General features: G+C 43.6%; 3 protein-coding genes across 3 annotated transcripts in view; 1 reads left to right on the plus strand and 2 right to left on the minus strand.

Moving 5' to 3' along the window:
* LOC118430738 (cytochrome b5 domain-containing protein 1-like) overlaps positions 1–2,916 on the minus strand; it is a 7,417-nt gene extending 4,501 nt beyond the window's left edge. Inside the window, exons 1-3 of the mRNA XM_035841745.1 lie at positions 2,682–2,916; positions 2,309–2,385; positions 1,382–1,600 (exon numbers count right to left, since the gene is read on the minus strand). Of these exons, the coding sequence (XP_035697638.1) occupies positions 1,382–1,600; positions 2,309–2,385; positions 2,682–2,811 (426 nt within the window). The 5' untranslated portion in view covers positions 2,812–2,916. The remainder of the gene's footprint in view (positions 1–1,381; positions 1,601–2,308; positions 2,386–2,681) is intronic.
* Positions 2,917–3,213: 297 nt separating this feature from the next.
* Positions 3,214–4,227, minus strand: LOC118430208. Its single transcript, XM_035840918.1, has one exon. It carries the CDS (start codon positions 4,225–4,227, stop codon positions 3,214–3,216), a length of 1,014 nt encoding a protein of 337 aa, XP_035696811.1.
* Positions 4,228–4,790: 563 nt separating this feature from the next.
* Positions 4,791–10,308, plus strand: LOC118430209. Its single transcript, XM_035840919.1, has 4 exons — positions 4,791–4,990; positions 5,253–5,262; positions 8,344–8,481; positions 10,085–10,308. Exons 1-4 carry the CDS (start codon positions 4,791–4,793, stop codon positions 10,247–10,249), a joined length of 513 nt encoding a protein of 170 aa, XP_035696812.1. The 3' UTR covers positions 10,250–10,308.
* Positions 10,309–11,532: the final 1,224 nt, after the last annotated feature.

An 11,532-nucleotide genomic window follows, 5' to 3' on the forward strand; every position in this document is an offset into this window, starting at 1 on the left:
CGATGATACCATTCTTTACTACTCGGCATCTTCAGTAAAAGAGTGCGAAGAGACAATCTCCAGTGACATGAAGAGAGTAGCAAACTGGCTGAGAGAAAACAAGCTGCTACTGCACCCGGACAAAACCAAATCCATGTTATTTGGTCTCCCACAAAAACTAAGACATACTGGTCGGTCTGTCAATATAACAGATGGTGTAAACGTGTATGAACAAGTTCAATCGTTTACATACTTGGGGGTCACACTTGATCCATCTCTCCTGTGGACTTCACACGCTGGGAAGGTGATGAAGAAAATCCTTGGTGGTCTCGGTGCCATGTGGCGGGCCAAAGGTTTTGTCTCTACGGAAATTCTACAGACCATGTGCCAAACTCTGTTGTTGTCTCACCTTGACTACTGCGCCACCGCGTGGCTACCAAGTCTCATTCAGTGCAATAAAGGTCAAACCGCAAAACTTGACAGACTGTTGAACAGAGCGGCAAGACTGATTACAGGATACAGACTTCAAGATCATGTCCCAGTTCACACCTTGCTAACTGCTGCAGGGCTGGAGTCTGTGCGTAAACGGTTGGAAACGGTCTCTCTTACTACAGTTTTCAAGTCAGTCCGGGGAAGAGCACCATCGTATATGTCCACATTATTCCGATGGATGTCACCCCCGACCCTAAGGGTCAACACACGTGCTGCGTCTACACGGTTACGGGACTATGACCCCCACTTACTTCAGTTGCCACATGTCAGAGTAACGTCGTTTCGCGGGAGTCTGCAGTACTACGGTGTGCAGCTGTGGAACAAGCTTTCTCATGAAACACGAAGCATGATGAAGTTCAGGACATTTAGGCGCCAATTACACCTAATGGCTTAGTAATGCTATTTTTACAGTATGTTGTTATTCATTGTTATTGTGTTGTTTTTATGTATGCGCATGTGCCCAGGATTGCCTGAAAAACAGGTCAACGCTGACCTGAGATGTATTCCTGGTAAAATAAATAAACTAAACTTTGCATCTATTTACTGAAAAGAGGCAGAAAATTATACATATTTGTGTGACAGAGAACTTTAGGTCAGGGCAAAAAACTTAATTAGATATTAAAATGTAAGAAAAGAATTCTGCTGAGACTTCAGTTAGATCTAAAGATTGTTTGTGGATCCGAGACACTTCACAAAAGCAATGGACAAGTGCAATTAAGTTGGCTTTGGGTATCAGCAATTGAAGACAGCTATTGCCTGTAAATGCAGATGAAAAACAAGTGTTTGTCTTCAAAATGCAGAAAACTTTACAACTTTCAAAATATAACATTGTTTCCTGAAACCTGCCATTTCACCATCACCCAACAGTCATAAAATCTGATCATGAAAACTAAACCCTCCACCCCCATACCTCAATGGTTTGCTCCTGGGATGTTAGAGTGTTGAGAATGCGGATGAAGCGAGTTTTCTGTGACAGTTCTCCGATGTAGTACTTCTCGTCCTTCCACCACGGCCTGCCAAAGTCGTTGGCCCAGTCCGTGCGCGGGTACGGGGGCGGGATGTGGATGAAGCGCCCGTGCGGGGTGTAGTACTTCTCACATCCCGTCTCTGGGTCAATGTGCGTACGGATCTGAGCAGGAGAATGATAATAAAAGATATTTATGCTGTTGTCAATCTGTGATAACGTGAAGTGTAATACAGTCTTTAGAAGGTCGCGATGTTTGATCAAAGGAGGTACTGTCAATGCAGAAATGTTTGTGGTGGTTTTATGTTTGCGGTTTTTGCGGTTTACGTGGCCACTTCACCGCGAATTTAAAACCACTGTGAACATTTTTCCATGGTAGTAAGATACTACAGTGCATGGTGCTACCGCAAACTTAAAACCACCGCGAAAAGTCATTTTTCTTGCTACCGCGAAATTAAATGCAATTACAGTAGTACATAAGTTATGATTCTGCATATTATTATTTTCCCTCCTATAATGTGGTATTATATATGGATTGGTAAAAAGATGTACAGTAGACTGCAGACTTCTGTATTAAAACAGACCACATTTCCAATGTTCTGTGACTTAAACTCTATGAGAGGGGACCTCCTGATATGAATGTAAACAGATAGAAGCAAACCAATTTTCATAATCAATACCAAATGGACTAAACAGTTGTAACATGGTAGGTGGTACACAGAAATCAGAACAAGTATTTTTGCAGTTGTATTGGAGTTGTCAACGGCAAATATAAGCCACTGCAAAAATTTCAAACATTTAGAATACATTTACAGTTAAATATAAGCAACATAGCAAGTGTGTACAGGACATCTTTATATACATAGCACTTACATCTTTCGTTTTCTTGTTAAACCAATGGGAGATGTCCTTCCCGGCCTCCGCAATGACTGGTTTCAGCAACACATTACCTGGAAATGGACAGCAGACAGATTATAAACAGTGCAAAGGAGATTCACATAATTCATGAACTAAAGACAAGTTTGACTATTAAACCAAAACTAGTATAACTTTGTAACTTTCAGACACTGGCACTCAGCTCAGCTCTTGGACACTGAGTTCGTCTGGTCGTGAGTTAAGATAGTTAGAAGTTGACTTATTAATAAACGGACTTTATGTGGCTTTGTTTACAGTGATTTAAATAGAAACATGAGGTATTTATCATCAGAATTGGGGGGAGGGTTTGCTGATCCTCACTGCACCTTACCTGCGTGTTCCTCTGCCAAAGGTGTCAAATCGTACACCTTGCCCAGGTAAGACACCCACAGGTCCTTCAGCGTGTTGTGTATCGCCACCTCGTTTGGTGTGTAGAAGCTAGGCCGCCCAAATTTCCCCATTTTGGCCGATAAAACTGGCAAAAAGGCGACAAAAACACAACCTGACCCCAACCTAGGATCGCGAAGCTTCCTGGTTGCCAGGAGAGACCGGACCACAATGCAATGCGAGGAACTGAACTCACGGTGGTTCTCGTGAATTCTCGTGAGATTTTGCCGCAATCTTCGCAGTTTCTCGTAGGTTCTCGTGAGAACTGTCATGGCGGAGGGGAAACTGGAGAATATGAGGGTACGGACAAAATATTACATTTTTGTTGTTGTTGTTGTCCCTGCTTAACGTCTATTTCTTCGCTAGACGTGAGCTCCAGGTACTATTTCCATCTAGGTGCTTCTCATGTGGTTGTTGCTCATTGGTGCTTGAACTCTGGTGCTTTGCACATTCGTGTATAGTAAGTTGGTGACCTATTAGTCCTCCCCGGCAAATCTCCCTGTGTCTTCTATATACTTTGAGAATGCCTTGTACATCATTTTGTTTGTTTCTTCTCCCAGATCTTCTCTCATCCCTGCTAGCGTCACTATGTCCAGCCTTCTCTCTTTCTCCCGTGTACTGAGTTCTTGGTATATGTTGTCCACCTCGTTGTACATTCTGTGTCTGCTGGTCTCATACCTTGGGCAGTAGTACAGGAAGTGCTCTGTGCTTTCTCTCTCCCCACAGGCTTCACAGTTGGGTGACTCTGTGTCGTCTATCCAGTTTCTGTAGGCGTTGAGTGAGGTGTGCCCACTCACCAGCTGGTTTATTGCAATTTGGGTTGACCTCAGTCCCAGTACTTTGCATTTTTTCTTCATTTGTACATTTATCTTCTGCATGTGTTTGCTGGTAGTATGTAGCTCGCTTCTTCTTTTCCATCTTTCTTCTGCTTGTTTTTCTATGTGTTTGAGGGCTTGTTGTCTTGTCCACACTGTATTCATGTTGCTGTTTCTGGCCTCTTCAGCTGCAAGTTTGGCTTGTTCGTCGGCTAGCTCATTGCCTGCTACTCCCATGTGCCCTGGGCACCATTCAATTTGAATGTTGACTCTCTTCTGCTTCATTTCGTGCAGTTTCTGTCTTATGTTGTTAACTAGATCGTTATAGGCATCTACTTGGTGAGTGGTGATGACATTTTCTATTGCCGCCTTGCAGTCACATAAGATGAGCACTCTCTCTTCACTTCTTTCCCTCTTGCTCAGTGTGCTGAGTGCCAGGTGAAGTCCCTGCAATTCCCCCTCATAGTTGTTTGACTTTGCTGCAACGGGCTTCTTGACAGTGTATGGTTCTGTTCTGCCCCAATGTTCGTAGATCACTGCCGAGCATCCTGTCGGACCTGGGTTCCCTAGAGACGATCCGTCCGTAAAGACGACGGTTGTCTTTGTCTGCTTGATACTTTGCAGTAGCTGTGCTATTTCTTCTTTCGCTTGCTCTTTGCTGCATTGGTTGTTCATTTTGGGTGTGAATGACCCTGTTATTCTTCCAATGGAGAAGGGTGGTAACCTAGCATCAAAGTAGCTTGGTTTGATAATCTTTTTCGTGTATTTTATGGCTGTCATTTTTGTCCCGTTCAGGTTCAAGGTTCATTTTTGTCACATTTTTTGGTTGCTTGGTGAACAAAATAGAATTTGAAGCAAAAACACCTATGTTTGTGTAAAGATGTCAAAGATAAGTTAAGAGTCTGGCCTGTTCTTGGAGTGTACTGGAAATCGCATACATTACAGATATACCCATTCCTTGACTTTGTAATTGTTTCTCTTTCATAGCATTTCAGCTTGTTTTGATTGTTTTGTTTTCATGCACCATTTGAAAATTTTGTGGCCATGTTATAGCAAAAAGCACACTCCCATGAGTGTTGTGCGGGGCTTTGTGTAGATATTGGTATCAATCTTTTGAATTCCAAAACGCAGCCGACAAGATTGACAAAGAGGGCCGGATTAGCACGTTCATTTGCCTCATGGTTGATAATCGTTCGTCTTGTCTTGTATTTACAGAAGTTGATCCCGATATTGCTGACATGGCAACAACAGACAGCATGCAGGGTGTGGATGAGGTCAGGAGAGGAGCAGCAGGGGGTTCTGCCGACAGTGTTCTTACCTGGCAAGGAGACAGACGTGAGGAGTCTAGGGAGAAATCCGGTAGGAGAGACAAGGGTGTGAGAGTGTACAGGTGTGAGGAGTGCAGCAAGGAGTTCAGTAAGCTCTTTAGTCTGAAGAGGCACATGCAGACTCACACAGGGGAGAAACCCTACAGGTGTGAGGAGTGCAGCAAGCAATTCAGTAGGCTGAATCATCTCAAAACTCACATGCAGACTCACACAGGGGAGAAACCCTACAGGTGTGAGGAGTGCAGCAGGCAGTTCGGTAAGCTGAGCAATCTAAAGATTCACATGCGCACTCACACAGGAGAGAAACCCCACAGGTGTGAGGAGTGCAGCAAGCAATTCAGTAGGCTGAATCATCTCAAAACTCACATGCAGACTCACACAGGTGAGAAACCCTACAGGTGTGAGGAGTGTATTAGGCAGTTCAGCCAGCTGACTCATCTGAAGACTCACATGCATACTCATACAGGGGTGAAACCCTATAGGTGTGAGGAATGCAGCAGGCAGTTCAACACGCTGAGTAGTCGAAAGAGACACATGCGCACTCACACAGGGGAGAAACCATACAGGTGTGAGGAGTGCAGCAGGCAGTTCAGTCGGCTGGGTGTGCTGAAGACTCACATGCGGACTCACACGGGAGAAACCTTACAAGTGTGACGAGTGCAACAGGCAGTTTAGTGTGCTTAGTAGTCTCAAGACTCACCTGCGTACCCACACTGGGGAGAAACTTTACAGGTGTGAGGAGTGCAGCAAGCAATTCAGTAGGCTGAATCATCTCAAAACTCACATGCAGACTCACACAGGTGAGAAACCCTACAGGTGTGAGGAGTGTATTAGGCAGTTCAGCCAGCTGACTCATCTGAAGACTCACATGCATACTCATACAGGGGTGAAACCCTATAGGTGTGAGGAATGCAGCAGGCAGTTCAACACGCTGAGTAGTCGAAAGAGACACATGCGCACTCACACAGGGGAGAAACCTTACAGGTGTGAAGAGTGCAGCAGGCAGTTCAGTGAACTTTGTGTGCTTAAGAAACACATACGGACTCACACAGGGGAGAAACCCTACAGGTGTGAGGAGTGCAGTAGGCAGTTCAGTCAGCTGGGTCATCTGACAACTCACGTGCGGACTCACACTGATGAGAAACCTTATAAGTGTGAGAAATGCAGCAGGCAGTTCAGTCAGCTGGGTTCTCTGAAGAAACACATGCGCACTCACACAGGGGAGAAACCCTACATGTGTGAGAAGTGCAGCAGGCAGTTCAGTCAGCTGGGTGCCCTGAAGATACACATGAGGACTCACACTGGAAAAACTGAAGGTGTAAGTTCTGTGAACTAGGAAGTCTGAAGAGAGGTGTACTCACATGAACCCTACATGTGTTAAAGGAATACAGCAGTATGATAGGGAAGACAGGAAGACGCACATTGCATTCAAACTGATGACAAATCTTCATGTGTTATGAATTGAGTAAAATTGGATGCACTGAAGGAACACATGAACACTACAGTCATGACAGTCTCACAATGTATAGGTGACAGACCAGAGCACCTAAGATAGCAAGCAAATTATTAGGGTGAGCTTTAAATTATACAAAGGTTGGATATGTAGACTACCTCATACATTATGTACTTCATGTACATGTATAGTCTACTTGTTGGTAAAGTTATTTTTTCTGTTCTTGTTGGTTCAGCTTTGTTATAGCATTTCTTCTGTTATATAAGAAATCTACTCTGTACTTAATCACTGTAGACTTTATTGGTTATACTGTTATAGGTTGTCCTTATCACTGTAGACATAATTGGTTATAGGATATGCGGACTTATCTATCTTTACAATCACAGCTAGAGGTTGTATTTAGGAGCTAACAACTGGCTGTTGTTACAATTCATTGATTGTAACCTTTTGTAATCTGCTAAATGATAGAAACGACATTTTCTTTGGATTGTTCACACCTTTTTTCAGAAGTTCTTCTGTCTGTTTGTTGATCCCAGATCTTGTAGTTGATAGTAATCAAGTTTTGTTATTTTATAATGTTTGCATAACAATCATGTTTTCAATGTAGTGGAAGTACCAAGTTCAAAGTAGGGAAGTAGAAAGCAAAATGTTGTGAAGTAGAGAGTTTAAAGTTCAAAGTAGACTAGTAAAAGTAAAATGTTCAAAGTAGGAGAAGTAAATGGTTCAAAGTTCATAGTAGTGTAGAACAAAGTATAAAGTAGTTCAAAATACAATGTTCAAAGTAGTGAATTTACAACATTCAATGTATTTACATATTACTGGAATTTGTCTTTGGAGTTCTCTAACAGATGTAGCAATCTTAGTAGTAGCAATTTTGTAATGTCCTTTTTACATTATAAAAGCGTTACAGGGCTCGAAATACCACCTGCATATGCAGGTTAGTGCAGGTAAAATTGGAGCTGTGCAGGTATTTCTGATATCTACCTGCACCTGAACCTGCACTGGTCCATGTACTAGGTTTTATACATAAATATCCTATGGTGTAGGTGCATGTGGATTGTTATTAGCTGCATTGACTGTTACCACCTATTAATTAAGTATAAAATAATGGTTCCTGAAAAATTTGAGTATGATCCATACTTCCTAAATTGGTGCAGGTAAAATTTGTCTGGTGCAGGTAATTTTCAAAGCCACCTGCACCAGTGCAGGTATGCAGGAAAAAGTATTTCGAGCCCTGCGTTACAATATACATGTAGTACATACTAACACAGGTTTATTGTTTTCGTTGAGTTTTGCAACCAAGTTATTGAAGAATTCTGTTGTCTGATAAATAAAACAAGCGCAGAAGAAGAAGATTATGTTATTTTATTCATTGATGTGATGATGTTTGATATAGCCTGTAGAGGCAATGAGAAAAAATACGTTTTATTTGCAAGAGAAAAGAGAGACTGTTTTAAGTCCAAAAGTCATGCCTGAAGGCTAATTGCCTGTACATTCTCAATGACTAAGAGAAGTAAATACAAATGTAGTGTGATACATAACACTAGTATCTAATCAACTATATGGTGTGCTATTGACGGGTTTTACTCCTTTGAAGGCAGTGGTAAATGAACGGTCCCAGTATGATGATTGGATTTTGTGCTTTTACTGGAAATATACTAGTAGTCATTTGGTGTTCTTCTTAATGGTAAAAGCTTGGTGAAACTGTGGCAACTGTTTGAAATAATGTTTCTTTCGGCTTCATAGTGTGTACATTGACTGATAAAATGAATTTCATTTTCTACTGCTTTCATTGACCAATATATACATAATCTCTCGTGGACAGGGAGCTGAATATGCAAAATATATATTAAGTTGTGCTTGTTTCCTGTAGACTCTTGAGAGAATGACGAAGTGTGGACTACTGGAAACCCGTGTTAGTCTATGAAGGTCACCGGAGGATCATGTACAATAGATGGGTAATCAGGGAACGAAATCTGACCTCTCGCCATGAGTACTTCCGGGTCGTAGTGTCCCGACTTCCTGTCCGCGAGGATACGCGTGGCTTGGAGTTCGGGGCCGTTTCTCGTCCTTCGAGAAGAAGTCCTCATTCATTCCGTAGCGCGTTCTAGTGTTTCATCAGGCATCCCTGTGTCGACTAAGTTCCAGGTAAGAAGACTTGACTTGTGACTCGGTATTCAAAGATTTGTAGAACAGTGTAAGAAGGAAAAGAGTTTCATGAAATCTGAACTCGCCACACCGGCATGCATAATTTTTTCAGAGCTGGACTGTTGAAACAACCAGAGGGGCGAGTAAGAACAGAAAGAAACAACATCCCGACTCCCGGGATTCGAACCCGCGCCAAACCCGGGCAGCCGGATCACAAATCGAACGTGCAAACCGTTCGGCCATAAAGGCTTAAGCCGTTAGGCGTCTTCGGTTTAGCAGTCCTTGAACACCACTGTTACACTACTCCCCCTTTTCTTTTCAAGATTCGTCCTCGAATCTCCGAGATCGACATCCCTGTGTGGCACATACTAGCCTGTTACTCACAGGGCCGGCGTGGGAACCAGTGAAACAACCAGAGGGGCGAGTAAGAACAGAAAGAAACAACATCCCGACTCCCGGGATTCGAACCCGCGCCAAACCCGGGCAGCCGGATCACAAATCGAACGTGCAAACCGTTCGGCCATAAAGGCTTAAGCCGTTAGGCGTCTTCGGTTTAGCAGTCCTTGAACACCACTGTTACACTGTCATCAGGCCGTAAAAACCTACTTTTCTTCTGCTCAACTGCGTAAAACATTTTGTAGTGGGGAAGAAGGAAAGGATGTTGTATATTTGGCGCTTTGTTGTGTTGTTTGGCGGTTAAAATGTGACTATTCAGGAGCTGGGCTTGATAAAGTAAAAAAATTATGTAAACAAGGGAGGGTCGATAAGGGTTTTTTGATTTTGTTAGCTTGGAGGAGCAAAGATGGGCGCTTTGCCGCAATGACTTGTAAAATAGCTACGTATAGTGTTTTGAATCAACATCAATAGACCAGGTTCACGGTTGTTCATATGGTAAGGACTCCAGTTACCTGTCTTAGTTGTACTGCAAACCCCTACGTGCGCCCCGACCCCGAAAGTTCGCGCCCACATCTGGATTCCATTGTCACCCTGAAGCAAGGGGGGGGGGGGTGAATTTCACGGGACGGTTCACTAACTGTTACATTGTTACTCCTGAGACATGTACACCTTCACAGAACTACTCTCCAAGCAGAGGTTAGGCTCAAGCTTGGTTTGATCTTTTTCATGTATTTTATGGCTGTCATTTTTGTCACATTTTTTAGTTGCTTGGTGAACAATCGTAGGACCTGGCAAAATAGAAATTGTAGCAAAAACGCCCACGTTTGTGTAAAGATGTAAAAAATAAGTTAAGAGCCAGGCCTCTTCTTGGAGAGTACCAGAATTGCATACATTATATATATCTCACCCCTTCCTAGACTTTTAAATTATTTCTGCTTCATATCATAGCATTTCAGCTCTTTTTAATTGTTTTGTTTTCATGCACCATTTGAAACTTTATGGCCATGCTAGAATAAAAAAACACACTCCTATATGAGTGTTATGTCCTGCGAGGGGATTTGCTCTGTACTCCATAGATGTAGATGTAGATGTTGGTATCAATCTTGTAAATTGCAAAGCATGTAGCCGACAAGATTGACAGAGAGGACCGGATTGGCTCCTTCATTACCTCATGGTGATAATCGTTTGTCTTGTCCTATGTTTGCAGAAGTTGATCCAGATATTGTTGACATGGCAACAACAGACAGCATGCAGGGTGTGGATGACGTCAGGAGAGGAGCAGCAGGGGGTTCTACCGACAGTGTTCTCACCTGGCAAGGAGACAGAAGTGAGGAGTCTGGGGAGGAGTCCGGTAGGAGAGACAAGGGTGTGAGAGTGCACAGGTGTGAGGAGTGCAGCAAGCAGTTCAGTAAGCTGAGTAATCTGAAGAGGCACATGCGCACTCACACAGGTGAGAAATCCTACAGGTGTGACGAGTGCAGCAGGCAGTTCAGTCAGCTGGGTGATCTGAAGACTCACTTGCGCACTCACACAGGGGAGAAGCCTTACAGGTGTGAGGAGTGCAGCAAGCAGTTCAGTAGGCTGGGTCATCTGAAGAGTCACATGCGCACTCACACAGGGGAGAAACCCTACATGTGTGAGGAGTGCAGCAAGCAGTTCAGTAGGCTGGATAGTCTGAAGAGTCACATACGGACTCACACAGGGGAGAAACCCTACAGGTGTGAGGAGTGCAGCAAGCAGTTCAGTAGGCCGGATAGTCTGAAAACTCACATACGGACTCACACTGGGGAGAAACCCTACAGGTGTGAGGAGTGCAACAGGCAGTTCAGTAAGCTTAGTGATTTCAAAGACACATGCGGCCTCACACAGGGGAGAAACCCTACAGGTGTGAGGAGTGCAGCAAGTAGTTCAGTAAGCTGAGTAATCTGAAGAGGCACATGCGCACTCACACAGGTGAGAAATCCTACAGGTGTGACGAGTGCAGCAGGCAGTTCAGTCAGCTGGGTGATCTGAAGAAACACTTGCGCACTCACACAGGGGAGAAGCCTTACAGGTGTGAGGAGTGCAGCAAGCTGTTCAGTAGGCTGGGTCATCTGAAGAGTCACATGCGCACTCACACAGGGGAGAAACCCTACATGTGTGAGGAGTGCAGCAGGCAGTTCAGTAGGCTGGATAGTCTGAAGAGTCACATACGGACTCACACGGGAGAAACCTTACAGATGTGAGGAATGCAGCAGGCTGTTCAGTCAGCTGGGTAATCTGAAGAAACACGTGCAGACTCACCCTGGAAAAATTGATGGTGTAAGGGACGAAGCAGGCAGTTCTGTGAACTAGGAAGAAGATGTGTACTCTTATGAAAACTCTACATATGTTCAAAGAATACAGCATTGAGTATGATAGGGAAGATAGGAAGAAGCACATTGCACTCAAAGTGATGACATACCCTCAAGTGTTAGGAATTGAGTCAGCTTGGGTACACTGAAGGAACTAATCTTACACAAGTTACAGACCAGAGCACTTAAGATAGCAAGCAAGTTTAGTGGGGCAAATAATGTCATAATTGATATGCAGCAAAAAAATTCCTTTTGGTGTTTTATGTGCAGAAATCAGTTCTGTCTTACTACATGTATTTTGTGAGCTTAAAATTTTACGAAC

The sequence above is a fragment of the Branchiostoma floridae genome, chromosome 14 (assembly GCF_000003815.2).
Source record: "Branchiostoma floridae strain S238N-H82 chromosome 14, Bfl_VNyyK, whole genome shotgun sequence".
Taxonomy (NCBI): Eukaryota; Metazoa; Chordata; class Leptocardii; order Amphioxiformes; family Branchiostomatidae; genus Branchiostoma; species Branchiostoma floridae.